The following is a 16,691-nucleotide window of genomic DNA, read 5'->3' on the forward strand; positions in this document are numbered from 1 at the left end:
CATCTGTTTCCTGGCCAGCAAATCTATATGTCCAAAACTTGCACAGCAGCTCGTATTTTCTAGAGGTATGAATTTGAAGTTATGCTATGAGGCTCACTTAACCAAAAAGATGAATGTAATTAGTGAGCTGAGCCTACTCACTCCAAAGTTCATCGCAATAAAACTGTTCTTTCTTCCTAATTGCACATGAAATGCCTCACAAAGGGTTAAAATGGTCTCTCAATAGTTCAGTCTAACTGTATTGCCTTCTCTGGGCACTGTGAAATTCTGGGGATTCAGAAAGCTTTGCAGGGATATCGCTCTTGGTTCTCCATGGCCCTGAGCAAAGGGGTGTTTGACGTTTGACTGCAATTAGAGGGTGTAGGCTTTTTTAATTATTAATTAATTTTTTTAATTAAAGAGACAAAGAGAGGATAGATAGGGACAGACAGACAGGAGAGAGATGAGAAGCATCAATCATCAGTTTTTCGTTGTGGCACTTTAGTTGTTTATTGATTGCTTTCTCATATGTGCTTTGACCGTGGGGCTACAGCACCAAGTAACCCTTGCTCTAGCCAGAGACCTTGAGTCCAAGCTGGTAAGCGTTGCTCAAAGCAGATGAGCCCGCACTCAAGCTGGTGACCTCGAGGTCTCAAGCCTGGGTCCTCCGCAGCCCAGTCCTATGCTCTATCCACTGCGCCACCACCTGGTCAGGTGAGGGTGTAGGCTTTGAATTTAACATTCCCCTGGCAGAGACCACACAGGCAGTTAGTTTATTCATATGCCTATTTACATCCTACCCACATGGTGGCGCAATAGCCCCTTTCCAGTTGCTCTGAGCACACATGGGGATACATAGACCACTTGGTGGCAACAGTAAGTTTGAATGAACTCCATGTTGAAGATGATCCTGGAAGAGTATGAGAAGGAATCTCTTAACAGTATTAGCCCAGATGAAAGAAGTTGGTTTGAAACTCTAAAACAAACAAAAACACACCTCAATTCTACTGAGTGCCTGTGAAATGTGTACCATATAGTATATCTAGAAAGGAGGAACGTGGATTCTGACAGGATCAATACTTGCCACATATTTTTGTTTCGTAATAAAAATTCTGAGGTTTAGTTCACAAAAGTTGGTAACAAAAGAAAAACACAGTACCATGACAGTCAAAGCCCTTGTTGACTTTAAGCATCACAGTAAACAGAACCAAAGAAAGGGACCCAAGTGTCCCATCATGAGCAAGGAGAGCAGAGTGGGCCTGGGTCCCTGGGGGTCAGAGGGAGTGGCGGGAAGGGAGGTGTGCGTGAGCCTTTGTGGGTCACATTAACACCACCGGGCTCCAGTGTGGGCTTCCGCTGATCCCAGCACACCTTGCCACTGCAAACAAGAACGAGCCCATAACTGGAGAACTCTGCCCCATTGACTAGTCCTCTTCACAGAGTGGCAACCTGGGCTGGGAGGTGGGCTGTCACAGGAGGTTCTGCGACAGTGGGCATAGAGTACAGCTTCAGGAAGGGGTGGGGCTGCAAGAAGACATGAGCAGAGGGGTGACATCTCTGGAGGGCAGGACAGGGTCAATTCACCAGGCGGTTTTCCTGTTTAGAAGAACTTTCTTTCAACATTCTTCCTCCATGCCATGCCTTCCAAGAAACCTTCTGATTACTAACTTGATTATCAAGAAAACTGGTATTTAGCATGATCAGGTGATGGCACAGTGGATAAAGCGTCAGCCTGAGATGCAGAGAACCCAGGTTTGAAACCCTAAGGTTGCCGGCTTAAACACTGGCTCATTTGGCTTGAGCGCAGGCTCACCAACTTGAACGCAGGGTTGCTAGCTTGAGTGTGGGATCATTGGCATGACCCCATGTCGCTGACTTGAGCCCAGAGGTCGCTGGCTTGAAGCCCAAGGTCGCTGGCTTGAGCAAGGGGTCACTGGCTCAGCTGCAGCCCCCACATATGTCTCTCATATGTGTCAAGGCACATATGAGAAAGCAATAAACAAACAACTAAAGTGCCGTAATGAAGAACTGATGCTTCTCATCTCTCTCCCTTTCTCTCTGTCTGTCCCTATCTGTCCCTCTCTCTGTATATCTCACTAAAAAAAAAAAAAGAAAAAAAGAAAATTGGTATTTAGAGGTAAATACCCTGAATAACGATCACAATTATTTCAGACATAGAAATCATCTTCATTACAAACGAATGAGTTGGGTATCTGTTTTCTCCACATTCTCCTGGGAGCACAGCATAGGTCAGCAGCAGTCCCATCAAGTCTAGAGACCCTGACAGAATTGGCTCTCTGCACCACAAAGCTGAGGACAGGGCTTAGGTCTGCTGAACGATGGAAAGGCCCTACCCTAAGACTGTGTAATCCTATCCTGCTCTCTCCCTCCCACCTTGAACCCACTGCCCACAACGGTCTCATCCTGGATTCTATCATATTTATGCATTTCATTATCAACAGTCTCAAATGTCTTCTAGAAATAGGCAACTATGGCAGAGCCTACTGAATGTGTTTGAATGTCCATTCTCCCCTTCTTCCTTTACCAGTAGAATCTCTGAGTTTTGGTGGAGCACGTGGCCAACCGGGTAAAGATAACACTGCCCAGTTTCCTTGCCCATGTGAGTAAATTTTGGCCAATGGAATGTGAGTGGTAATGATATGTGTAACTTCTGGATTGTATCCTCAAAAGGAAGCTGCTTACCCTCCATTACCCCTCTCCCCCATTTTCCCTTTCCAGTTGATTGGCTTGAAGCTACAGAGGTAGTGAATTGGCTTCTACCCTGCAGACAAGAGCAACACCCCAGTGAGTGGAGAAGCCACAAAAGGGGATCTGTGGACAATCTCGTGGGGCACCACCAGCCCACTCTTTTGGACTTTTCGGTGGAGGGGGAAGAAACGTTTTGTCTTACTTAAGCCATTGTTAATATGGTATCAGTTAAACTGGCTGAACCAATATCTCAATTAATACCGAATCTATAAGTAATGAGTGAAAGAAAATTAATGATTTCATAGCCAATGCCTCAAGCTCCATAATAAAGTCTTTACAACCCCCAACAATAATTTATTCACATCATTCTCCCCAAGTAATTAATGATAGATATACATTACCTAATTGCCTCGCGAAAGAAGTCATCATGTATGAATTTATCCCCAAAGTCATTAACGATAGTATTTGTGTATACAATAGAAACTAAAATGTACAATAAAAACAAAAACACACACAAATAGTTAGAACCAAAACATTAATACGTTCTCCAAAGCAAATCATGTTCAATTAACCTCCACCCAAAGTCTGTCTTAATCTACATTTTTTAATGCTGCCTCTGATAAGGAAATAGAAACAAAAGGTTTGTTTGGTGAAGGCTCTAGAATGGAATATACTAGAGCAGAAATTAGTTTCCAATCTGAATGAGAAAACAACAAATTTCCTTTCTGGGGGAGATAGGAACACGGAGAGACAGCAGCCTTGCAAAGCCAGCCAAGTCAGAGCCATCACAGACCGGGCAGAAGAGGCCCCACCCTGACACACACCCCCCACATCAGCAGGCACTGGGCACCACAGCGGGACAGGGCAGCACGCCTGCCACTAGCATGTCCTGCACCTGGACAGGAGGTGGGTCTGCAGCGGGGCCATGCAGAAGTGGAAACACAACCATGTTTGTAGCTCTGGGCTCTGCCTATGTATTAGCCATGTTGTTTGGGGCCAGTGAGTCACCCTGAGCCTCAGCGTCCTTCACTGAAAAACAGAGTCAATGGCATATATGTCCTTTGGGGCACGTTTCCCAAGCTTGACTTATAACAACACAGCACCTGACATGCTTTCTAAAGACACCAACCCCTTTCTCCCTGCAGTTTCTGATTCTGTAGGTCTGGGGTGGCACCAAAGGGGTCTTAACCTCAGATCAATTTGAGAAACACTGTAAAATGATAGTCACATGTGAGTTCGACATTTCATTGACTTTCCTTACGGCCAATCCCTGGCACCAAAGAAAACTGCAAGCACTCAAATGTTGGTTATTATACTTTCCCCTTTGGAGCAGGGAAGGATTCAAGTCTTGGCAAAACGACAGGTCTGTTTGAATTCCAAATTAATTCCTGGGCCATTCTCACAGACACAAAGCATAAATCCTCAGGAAAGACGTGAAGAACATGGCATTCCACTTTAACAAGTGCTTCCTCCTTTGGGAGTTAGGACACCTGACTTTCTTTCCTAACAACTTCTTCTCTGTTTTGATTTCTCCACATGGAAGATGGAGAGGGTGACAGTCGCTCACAAAAAGGAGACAATTGAAAACTACTGTACTCAGGGAACCTTCCAGGACAGGAAGCAAAATAGCCAAGAGAAAATCGTGAGCTGGAAATGGGATGGTAGCAGGAAACTGTGTTTACCTCCTTCCAGAGTCAAGTGCCTTGGGAGGTGGGCAGGTGTTAATTTGTATCATCCAAGTGCTTTTCTACCCCCCACACTGGGAGGCAGGTTTGGGATTCATCTGGCTGGGAAGCTGCAGGAGTGTCTTGGAAGTTTATAAAACCTTCTAGCAGCTTCTCCAGCTACCTCACACAGTACTATCACAAATGACAAGGTGACCTAACGCTGTCAGCAGGTGCACTAGGGTTTCTCCATCTTCCCCGGGGTCTTACTCTCACCATGCTGCCTCACCAGATGGCCCACTGCGAGCCCAAGGGGAAAGGGCTTTGAGAGAAAGTGGTTTTTCACTACAGATGACGCAGTCCTTGGCCAAAATTTTTCAAGAAATTAACTTTTAAAAATTAGTTCTGAAGACATAATTTTAACTGGGCGTGTAATACAAACATTTTAAACATCTCTCTTCCCTTTGTATATGTTGACCTAGTATTTCAGGTTCTGCTGTCATGCTATATAGACCGTAATGCTCTAGATCAGGGGTCCCCAAACTTCGGCCCACAGGCCGCATACGGCCCCCTGAGGCCATTTATCCGGCCCCCGCTGCACTTCCGGAAGGGGCACCTCTTTCATTGGTGGTGCATCCTGTGTTCCTGGAGTACTGTATGTGGCCGTGCGGCAAAGCAGGGCGTAACTCACGTACAGTACTACTTCTGGTGATGCAGGACGCACGCGTCACGGCTCTGGAAGTGCGTCATATCACTTGTTACAGCTAGCAGTGACAAATATGGAGCTGGACATTGACCATCTCATTAGCCAAAAGCAGGGCCATAGTTCCCATTGAAATACTGGTCAATTTGTTGATTTAAATTTACTTGTTCTTGGCCCTGGCCGGTTGGCTTAGCGGTAGAGCCTCGGCCTGGCGTGCGGGGGACCCGGGTTCAATTCCCGGCCAGGGCACATAGGAGAAGCGCCCATTTGCTTCTCCACTCCCCACCCCCTCCTTCCTCTCTGTCTCTCTCTTCCCCTCCCACAGCCAAGGCTCCATTGGAGCAAAGATGGCCCGGGCGCTGGGGATGGCTCCTTAGCCTCTGCCCCAGGCGCTAGAGTGGCTCTGGTCGCGGCAGAGCGACGCCCCGGAGGGGCAGAGCATCGCCCCCTGGTGGGCAGCGCGTCGGTCGCCCCTGGTGGGCGTGCCGGGTGGATCCCGGTCGGGCGCATGCGGGAGTCTGTCTGACTGTCTCTCCCCGTTTCCAGCTTCAGAAAAATACAGAAAAAAATAAATAAATAAATAAATTTACTTGTTCTTTGGCCTGACCTGTGGTGGCACAGTGGTAAAGCGTCGACCTGGAAATGCTGAGACTTGCCTGGACTTGCCTGGTCAAGGCACATATGGGAGTTGATGCTTCCAGATCCTCCCCCCTTCTCTCTCTGTCTCTCCTCTCTCTCTCTCTCTCTCTCTCCCTCTCCTCTCTAAAAATGAGTAAATTAAATTTACTTGTTCTTTATTTTAAATATTGTATTTGTTCCCGTTTCACTTTTTTACTTTAAAATAAGATATGTGCAGTGTGCATAGGGATTTGTTCATAGTTTTTTTTATAGTCCGGCCCTCCAACAGTCTGAGGGACAGTGAACTGGCCCCCTGTGTAAAAAGTTTGGGGACCCCTGCTCTAGATAGAGCTTTTTTTTTATGCTTCTGTACAGCTATTGAACAATAACGTTTATATATGCCCAATAACACTGAGGTTGTACTGTCAGGCATTTTACTGAGCACCATCTCAATCTTCAACTGGAAACTGAAGTCCCACAAGTGTGGGGACTTGCCCAAGGCCGCCCCATCTGCAAATAGCAGAGTCAGGATGTGACCCCGGGCCTGTCTGTCTCCTGTGCTCATATTCTTTATTTGACTATTGGTCCCTTTGACATTGTCTACATAGGCAAGCCTTCCTCTGCAAGTGCCTTTCTGCTTAAAAGAGTGCATTTTTCAAATCTAATTTTTAAAAAGGTTAACTTTGTTATTGGGTACGATGATGAGTGCTATTAAATAAATTAAAATAAATACATATGAAAACTCACGAGAGATGCTTATTCTTACCACTTCTGGTGACTCTGCCTTCTTTTCGACCAGACTATACATTTCGGGAGCCAGGAACAAGTTAAAAATGCCTTTAATTCCAGACCATGCGATAACAGTCCCCCACCTCCAATCATAGTCAGAACTCAAGTGCCTCAGAATCGGGCTCACTAGCACAACAGTAAGCGCTCTGTGGCGAGAAAAACATTCTCTGAAATCACACCTTATGTATTCATGTTATTCATCTGCCAAACACTAAATCTCATACAAAACTTTTCAGGAAGAGGAAGACATTCTAGTCTATTGATAAGTTGTTCATAAAACTTTCTGGAACTGACCAAATCTACCATCTTGCACATAATACTTAGATCTTGAAAAATAATGCTAGACGGTCTATACACATGTAAGGAATTATCATTTACACTTCTGTGTATTGTTTCGATGTTGGTAGTAAATTCCTGTAGGAAAGCTTCTTCAAATAACATCAGCAAGCTCATCTACTCCCTGAGAGGACATGTCTGGATTCAGAAATTAGCCTGAAGGACATGCCAATCACGGCCAAAAAGTCAAATTATTGTAGACACATTAATAAACTTGGCTCAACCACATTTTTCTGGTGTTCCCACAAGAATCATACCCTAAATGCCACATACGTCATTTCAATTTGCGCCTCATTTCTCTACAGATCTTTTTTTCTAGGACCCTGGGCCAAAATTCAGAATCCATCGTTAGGGAATCTGTGCCAAAAGAGTATCAGTCCTGTCCTTCACCTAAGATTTCAGTAGAAATAAAATTGGCATGTTCTCAGCCTCAGAAAAAAATATATTGTGTGTCAGCTGCTAAGCTGGGAATTTCACAAGAGAATTTAGAGAGTACCTGTCACTGAGAAACAGGAAACCTATAATCACCATCTAGGATGTATATAATTCATTTGGGCAAGCGCCTCTGCTTTGCATTTAAGACTTTTGCAAAGTCATGCTTACCAAACTTTTCAGCCTTACTAAGTAACATTTCTCCAAAATACCAGTGAGTCCAGCCAAACTAGAACAACTCGTGTTGTCCCCTGATAACAAGAACAGAGAGGCAGTATAGCAAAGGCTCTGGAATCCATCTACCTGGGGAGAGTTCAGGCTCCTTTTACTAACTATGTAAATGTAAGCAAGTTAGTGAACCTCTCTAAGCCTCAATTTCTTCTTCTGTAAAATGGAACTGATGATAATAATTGTCTTTGCCTCAAAGGATTATTATGAAGGTCCAACCAAATGAGGCCACATTCCTAGCGCTTAGAATGATGTTTTGAATGTGGTCAGTGCTCAATACGTTAGCAACAGTCATTATGTCCAGGCCTTAGTTTGACTCATCCTCTCTGAAATGTTCTTCTTAACAAGTGTCTCATGGAAAGCCCACCCATATCTGAGGGCCCCTTTGGATGACTCTCTCTATTAAAACCTTTCTTCCAGTGAGGTGGAACCGTAAGCTCACATGGCATCTCTGGTACTCACTAGCCATTTGACCTTGGACAAGATGCTTTGCCTTTCATGGCCTGTTTCTTCATCTACAAAACAGAGATAATCATTCTTATGTCCTCATACTGTAAGGCAGATGAAATGAGGTCATGGATGTGTAGCTGAGTCAGTGTGCAGAATGCCATGCCTTTCCTCAACTCTCTATCCAGTCTCAACTTGCACATGAGCTCCCATGGTGGGAAGACATGCTGGCTGACTCCACATCCTTCTGCGTAAGGCTGACGACCCGAGTTGTACACAGTGCCTTCAGGGTCAGCAGAAGCCAAACTCTATGAGAACCTGTGAGAAAGTGAGCGCCCTTGGCCAGGCCTATCTTGAATGGAAATAACGCTTCAAAGGCACTGTCATAAATTCTACCATGGGTGGGCCATGGCATCCTAGAAAGAGCATGCTTGTGGGAGTCAAATTTAAATCCCATCTCTGCCCTTACAAGTTGGGTGACTCTAGGCAAGTGTTTTTGTTTGTTTGTTTGTTTGTTTTTTACAGGGACAGAGAGCGAGTCAGAGAGAGGGATAGATAGGACAGGCAGGAATGGAGAGAGATGAGAAGCATCAATCATCAAGTTTTTTATTAGTTGTTTATTGCTTTCTCTTATGTGCCTTGACCGTGGGTCTTCAGCAGACCAAGTAACCCCTTGCTCAAGCCAGCGACCTTGGGTCCAAGCTGGTGAGTTTTGCTCAAACCAGATGAGCCTGCACTCAAGCTGACGACCTTGGGGTCTCGAACCTAGGTCCTCGGCATCCCATTCCGACGCTCTATCCACTGTGCCACCGCCTGGTCAGGCTCTAGGCAAGTTTTAAACCTCCCTATGGGTCACCTATGAAATGAAGTCGCACCTGCCTTACGGGATTCTATTAATATTAATGGCCTAATGCACATGGTAATTGCTTAATAAATGGCTTTGTCATAGCTATGATGATCATAAATGATAATGAAAGCCAACAAAAACATTAGGAGCCATTCATTTGGTCTAATGGTACCCAAACTTTAACAAGCATGTTGAAATGGTACCCTGAATCTCATCTCCAGAGACTCAACTCAATCCATTAGAATGGGCCCGTGAATTTGCATGTCTGTCAAACTCCTGGGCAAGGCTGATGCTGCTGTTCCGCCCCTTCTTGTGGTATAGGTGAAATCTGGGAAAGTAAACAGTCATGCACAGCCCTAGCTCGCCCCTAGACATGCAGTAAGCTAGTGCCAGGACGCTGACAATGACAGAGGTCTCCTGACTGCATGCCCAGAGCTCCCTTCTGCGGTAACCCATGGCTTCCCAATTGTAATTAGGAGCTTGGGAACCTAGGACCAGTAAGTGAACATTAAATTCTTACCTTACAACATTCAATGTTACAAATAAGAGAAACATGAAAGTTACAGTGTCAAGTTTAAGATGGTTCCTTTCTCCACATCCAATTACAATGCCCCAGAAAACGTACAGTAAAGGTTGGAACATGGATAAAAACAGCATTAGGAACCTGGGGTGAACAGAAAGGAAATCACATTTTAAGCAATGTGTTTTATGAATGGTTTCCTTTTCACAAAAAAGCAGGTATCACATGTCTGTCATTGTTATCTTAGCAGAGGTCCTTGCCTTGATCACTCTTATAGTCAGCATTTAAAAGTGGTTCGTGGGAACTAAAACACACCCACTTCCATATTCTTCATGACCCTCGGCCTACTAGCATACCAACACCTGGGGGCTGCCTCTCCCAGCAGGACAGTAAGAGCAAGGCAGAGAAAGGAGGACACCCTACCCCTAGGTTGGCACTGCAGCAGTTTTGCCATGAGGAGCTGGCAGCATATCAACAACTCAACCTGGTTACCTTTGACTTTGTGAGAGCTGACAGTCACCTCAATGCCCTCTGTGTAACTTCTCCCGTTGTGATCTGCATGGAAGCCCCTTACCTTGAACATCTCTTCTGTCTACATTTCTGTCTATTGAATTCCTAAAAGTCTGCAGGGCTAACTCCACTTCCACAGTCTTCACAAAACCACCCTAAGCACTGTCCCTGGAAGAGCTCCTACCCTGAACCCCTACAGCAGTGGTTCTCAACCTTTCTAATGCCGTGACCCTGCAATACAGTTCCTCATGTTGCGGTGACCCCAAACCAAAAAATAATTTTGGTGGCTACTTCATAACTGTAATTTTGCTACAGTTATGATTCAGAATGTAAATACCTGATATGCATTATGTATTTTCTGATGGCTTTAGGCGACCCCGCCAGGGTCACGACCCACAGGTTGAGAACCACTGCCCTACAGTATCGACCATCTACACCATCTATAAGCAGGGTGGAGCATTAAAAATCACCCAGATTGCTTTCCAAAAATCTACATGCCAGCCCCGCCCTCTAAGGTTCTTACTGAGTCATCAGAGCACTGAGGTTAGGGCATAGGGCAGAGCGGTGTGGAATCCACGGGGCAGCATGCCTGGGTCAGGGTCAGGTCTGGGTCAGGTCTGACCTCTGGAGGCAGGCCTCAAGTTCCATCTCCTCTTGGACCTTCCAATAGGGCTTTCCCCTTCAGCTGACTGGGTGAGTGTGTCTGTCCCCCAAACCAGGCTCCCTGTAGGTGAGTCGCAATATCTATTCTCGGAAAGAGGCACTAGGAAGCCTCATTTTAGCTGCAGGTATAAACCATGCTCTCTGACACAGCACCGCGCCCATATGTCTGATTCCCTGTCTGAATCCTATCTTTTGATTCAGAACTCCTAGAAGGGAAAGGTATAAGTGGGTCCTCAAATCCCAATGCTTAGCTTCCTGAAAATATAGAAATGATGGAATAACTGATGGAGTAGAACACTTTTTTAATTGTCATTACAGGACCTTTAAAAATATGCCTTACATATAATGGAATTCCAATAAACATATAATTCTTTATACTTTCTATGTCCACCGCTCGCTTAACAAGGACAGCCTTCTGAGATGGGACTTCTTTTCATAGCCCAAACCCAAGCCAATAGTTGGGCCATCATAGACATTAAACAAGGACTGTTTGAATAGGTGAAAGAATAGTTGAATCAAGGGAATGAGTCATTTATAATGAGGCTGAAAGACAGCATGTCTGAGCCCAGGACACCGTCCAAATTCAGACTTAAAGCACATGTTCTAGGAATTAGGTATACCCAAGATTCTGGGCCTGACCTGTGGTGGTGCAGTGGATAAAGTGTCGACCTGTAAATGCTGAGGTCACTGGTTCAAAACCCTGGGCTTGCCTGGTCAAGGCACATATGGGAGTTGATGCTTCCTGCTCCTCCCCACTTCTCTCTCTCCTCTCTCTCTATTCCCCTCTCTCTCTCCTTTCTAAAATGAATTTAAAAAAATTAAAATTAAAAAAGAGAGCAGCTTCTCATTAAAAAAAAAAAAAAGAAGGCCCTGGCCGGTTGGCTCAGTGGTAGAGCATCGGCCTGGCGTGCAGGAGTCCTGGGTTCGATTCCCGGCCAGGACACAGGAGAAGTACCCATCTGCTTCTCCACCCCTCCCCCTCTCCTTCCTCTCTGTCTCTCTCTTCCCCTCCCACAGCCGAGGCTCCATTGGAGCAAAGATGGTCCAGGCGCTGAGGATGGCTCTGTGGCCTCTGCCTCAGGTGCTAGAATGGCTCTGGATGCAACAGAGCAATGCCCCAGAGGGGCAGAGCATCGCCCCATGGTGGGCATGCTGGGTGGATCCCGGTCGGGCGCATGAGGGAGTCTGTCTGACTGCCTCCCCATTTCCAGCTTCAGAAAAATGAAAAAAAACAAATAAATAAAAATAAAAAATAGAAAAATAAAAAATAAAAAGATTCTGGATTTTAAAAATAAATGTTATTCACATACACCCAAAAACTAGTACAGTTATTGGGGCTGATATTTAAAATTTTGCCAAGTAGAGCCTGACCAGGCAGCGGCACAGTGGATAGAGTGTCAGAACCTGGGAGGACCCAGGTTTGAGACCCCGAGGTCGCCAGTTTGAGCGCGGGCTCATCTGGTGTGAGCAAAAGCTCAGCAGCTTGGACCCAAGGTCACTGGCTTGAGCAAGGGGTTACTCAGTCTGCTGTAGCCCCACAGTCAAGGCACATATGAGAAAGCAATCAATGAACAACTAAGGTGTCGCAATTAAAAACTAATGATTGATGCTTCTCATCTCTCTCCATTCCTGTCTGTCTGTCCCTATCTATTCCTCTCTCTGGCTCTCTCTCTGTCTCTGTAAAAAAAAAAAAAAAAAAAAAAAGAGAGAGAGAGAGAGTAGCTTAGAGTTTTGTCTTTCTGCTACAACTTCCCACAATTCAAAGTAAATTTGTATCGAATAGTTATGTATACATATGTAAAAAAAAAAAAGCCACTATGATCTCTGAATCACTGGTACGTTATTCAGAATGGGAGTATTAATGTCAATCATTGTTGGTACCTTCTTTTCAAATATAAGTGCTAGGAAAACCAAAAATGAAAAGGTAGAAAAAGAGAGAAAAAGGGAGTTTTACTAATGTCTAGAAAGGATCATGGAAGCACTAAATTTCTATGAGATCTATGCCAAGTACACAACAGGAGACTTACTTAGTAATTACTAATTCCGTCTTCGGTCTGAAGCTTAAGGAATCTAAATTCAGTCCTACTGTGATTAAAGCAACCATCCCTGACATTTTGAAAAATTCCACTAGGGAGAGAAAAAAATGAATAAAATTAGATGCATTCAAACCTGCCACGGAGGTACTTTATCTTGAGTGAAGAAATGGTGGGAAACTTAAGAGTACTATTTCTTGGAAAGTTGCTTCAAGGGACTGGCCTAATCCTGTAGCTCAGGGGTCAGCAAACTCTCTGTCAACAACCAGATAGTGAGCATTCAGTCCCAGCAGGCCCGACGGTCCTTGTTGAAACTACCCAACTCAGCAGTTGTATATAAGCGGCTGTAGGTAACATGTAAACAAGAATGCCCAATATATAAATTAAAAAATGACACAAGAATTTGAATTTCAAATAATTTTCACATGCTACAAAATATTTTTCTTTTGAGGTTTTTTTTTTAACCATTTTAAAATGCAAAAACCATTCTAGGCTCACGGGCTATGCAAAAAAATAGGGATATTTAGTCCAAAAGCCAGAGTTTGCCAACCGCTGCTGTAGATGGTCACTGAGATAGGACTAATAGGAAAATACCTTTAACAGCCTCTGCACAGCACCTTAGGGGTGTCATAAGGGTTGCGGTCCAAGCTCAGTGACTGTGGGTCCTAAAGCCTGCTGTTCTTTTGCTGATACAGACTCCCCTAAAACTGTAGTTCCTTGGGCTCTAAACAAATGTGTAAGTATAGTCTGGAGCAGGAAAAACAACTACAAAGGATGTTTGAATACCACAAACACCAATAGTTCTAGGCTGCAGAGCCTTCAGATAGAACATGGTCAATGTCGGACAGAAAGGAAGAAATGGTAGCACTCTGGAGGATAGCAGAGCTGGCTGCTCTGGGAATGAATGCAACCTCTCTTCTTCTCTGCATCCTACATCTGTAAGAGGACAACGCCTCAGAGACCCGCTGCGAGGACGCAAGCAGATAACGTGGACATTGGCTCGACGCACTTCTTTTTTTTTTTTTTTTTCATTTTTCTGAAGCTGGAAACAGGGAGAGACAGTCAGACAGACTCCCGCATGCGCCCGACCGGGATCCACCCAGCACGCCCACCAGGGGCGACGCTCTGCCCACCAGGGGGCGATGCTCTGCCCATCCTGGGCGTCGCCATGTTGCGACCAGAGCCACTCTAGCGCCTGGGGCAGAGGCCACAGAGCCATCCCCAGCGCCCGGGCCATCTTTGCTCCAATGGAGCCTTGGCTGTGGGAGGGGAAGAGAGAGACAGAGAGGAAAGCACGGTGGAGGGGTGGAGAAGCAAATGGGCGCTTCTCCTGTGTGCCCTGGCCGGGAATCGAACCCGGGTCCTCCGCACGCTAGGCTGACGCTCTACCGCTGAGCCAACCGGCCAGGGCGGCTCGGTGCACTTCTTAAGAGAATGAATGAAGGTTCGCTATTATGATGATGCTATCTCCTTCTACATGCTCACTTTCCTACTTAGCAAATCAATCCTGTTTATTAATTTGAACAGGATTTCATTATTCCTTCGGTTTCTCTAATTGCCTAAGTCTACTTTTGATTTCTTTTTACATACTTTTAACCGAATTTAAATTTAAGTGACCAATGGCAGTAAAACCAGTAGTGCTGGGAACTGTGATGGCAGGAAAAGGATCTCTCAAAATCTTATTTCCAATCTCCTATAACTAGTGTGGTTACATTATAAAACTCATCACAGTCTTTTTCAGTAACAGTCACTACTTAGCGACAACAGCCGCAATTAGGAAACCACTGGACAAATTTATCTTAATAGAAATGAACACCAAAGTGTATCAACAGTTATATTTTACAATATGGGTTTATAGGTGGTTATTTTTCTTCTTTGATTTTTTGGAATTTTTCTAAACTTCTAAAGATAAACATGTCTTACTTTTATAATTAGAAAAACTACATCTTTTAAGAATGACCAATGGTATTATATATATTAGATTGCATTTTCAGTGTCGCAGAAGGAAGGCTGGGAAGCCACAGGACACGGAATAAAAGACATTTTCATCAGCATGAACCTGAGCAGCTTCCAAGAGAGCTGGAACATTCTCTGACAATGGAAAGAAGTCGCCGCCACAGACAACTGTCTCTCCCAGTCAGTCTCTGTCTTTCTGGTTCAGAAAAGCGAAGGCCCCCTCCATAGGAGAATCAACGGGGTTCTGTTTCATAAAAGCAACAGGATTCAGAACTGGATGCTTCCTCATTAGAATATGTACCAGAGGGTGATGACAAAAGGCCTTCTGCACATAAAGCCTAGACAAATGACGTCAAGAAGAGACGGCCGGGCATGGGCAAGGAGGGGACACACTGCTGACAGAGAGACTTAAAACAATAAAACTGACTAAAAGCGGTCTGCTCCCTATTATCTCTACTGCCCAGAAATTCTGAACACTGTCACGTGATAAAACATTGCTCCTGCGGCCAGAGATACCTCCCACCAGCTCTCTTGCTATATCTCCAGCCTAGACTTTCCTATGGTCCACCATCTTTTATGAATTACACATTGACTCTCCTAAAGTGTCTTTTGTACACTAAACTCAGACTCCCTGCCATGGGCTGATACACTCATATTCCCAGCTGTATTACCTGTCAACCAACAATGTCCCAGAACCACTGAGTCCTCTGCCTGTATGGCAATGTCTGTGCAATTTTTTTTTTTACTGTTTTAATTTCACAAAGAAGAATAAATGGTCTAACACTAGTGATTTCTAAAAGTCCAGGTTTCGTGAATTCAACACAACAGAGGTGAAAATGGAAATCTCCATGTGTGCTCAGAAGGGTGACTCTATCCATCAGGCACTCTCTGGACATCAGCCCATCAACAGTGCATTCAAGAGGAAAGGGAGCCTGACCAGGCGGTGGCGCAGTGGATAGAGCATCGGACTGGGATGCAAAGGACCCAGGTTTGAGACCCCGAGGTCGCCAGCTTGAGCACGGGCTCATCTGGTTTGAGCTAAAGCTCACCAGCTTGGACCCAAGGTCACTGGCTTGAGCAAGGGGTTACTCGGTCTGCTGAAGGCCCGCGGTCAAGGCACATACGAGAAAACAATCAATGAACAACTAAGGTGTTGCAACGAAAAACTGATGATTGATGCTTCTCATCTCTCTCCGTTCCTGTCTGTCTGTCCCTATCTATCCCTCTCTCTGACTCTCTCTCTGTCCCTGTTAAAAAAAAAAAAAAAAAAAGAGTGAAGGGAAAACCTATGATCAGAGAACACGACAGACATGTACATGTGAAAAGGAGAACTGCGTCTCAGCTGCGCTTCCTGGCAGTGGACCATCTACTTCTAACAGCATCTGTTGCTGGCATTTGCTGTCAGGAACTTCTCACGTGGAAGAGTAAAGGGTTGCCCAAAGTTGTTCTTTAATGCAGGAAGCAGAGAAAACGGTTATGGAGGCGGAGGACTCCTGTTTCCTGGGACTCTGTACCACAGCACCTCAGAGCTCCGGGGACAGAGGTCCAAGGTCAAGGCCTTGGCAGCAGTGTTCCCTGCAGAGAGCTGAGAGGGAGACTCTGCCCCAGGCCTCTCAAGCACTGACCAGAAGAACTTCCATTTTCAGAAAGTAAGGGGAAAGGAACCGACATTGATTGGCTACCCTACCTTGAACCCAATGGTGTGCTGGTAAATGTTCACAACCAGCTCTCTGGGGGTTAAAAACATACAAACAAACAAAAACCCTGTTTTGTAGAGCCTGCCAGTTTCCATAGTGGAAACTAGTCCTACTATGGCCAATGTTAAGGTACCAGCCTAGGTCGCTTGAACCGGAGCCGGGAAGAGATGCCTGCGATCAGCTCGCAAGGTAGGCACGATGGCCAGCCAGCACACCAGCATGAGCGAGTCAAAGGTCGCATATGATCTCAGTAAGGCCTGCAGTACCCCTATAAATTAGGTAGGTGTCACAATATCACTCTAGTAGATGAGGAAATCCACTCAAGTGTAGAGAGGTTAAGCAATAGTTCAAGGTCAGCACATTAATAAATTGTGAAGCTGGAATCTGAACTCAGGTCTGCCTAACTCCAAAGCTCTTCATGGACTCATTCATTTATTCACCCAACATGGGTTGAATGACTGACGAGCACGTGGCAAGCACTGGGCTTGCCTGGGGCACACAGAGAGTGAATGAATGAAAGGAATGGGAGACAGACTCCACCTCAAGGAACTCAGGGTCTA

General features: G+C 45.2%; 1 protein-coding gene across 1 annotated transcript in view; it reads right to left on the reverse strand.

The window, feature by feature from the left end:
* The window catches only part of SLC9C2 (solute carrier family 9 member C2 (putative)), an 82,000-nt gene that overhangs the window by 47,682 nt on the left and 17,627 nt on the right, over nt 1–16,691 (reverse strand). Inside the window, exons 7-10 of the mRNA XM_066363831.1 lie at nt 12,473–12,572; nt 9,273–9,416; nt 6,440–6,608; nt 3,090–3,171 (exon numbers count right to left, since the gene is read on the reverse strand). Coding sequence (XP_066219928.1) covers nt 3,090–3,171; nt 6,440–6,608; nt 9,273–9,416; nt 12,473–12,572 — 495 coding nt within the window. The remainder of the gene's footprint in view (nt 1–3,089; nt 3,172–6,439; nt 6,609–9,272; nt 9,417–12,472; nt 12,573–16,691) is intronic.

Source organism: Saccopteryx leptura, chromosome 2 (genome assembly GCF_036850995.1).
Source record: "Saccopteryx leptura isolate mSacLep1 chromosome 2, mSacLep1_pri_phased_curated, whole genome shotgun sequence".
Lineage (NCBI taxonomy): Eukaryota > Metazoa > Chordata > Mammalia > Chiroptera > Emballonuridae > Saccopteryx > Saccopteryx leptura.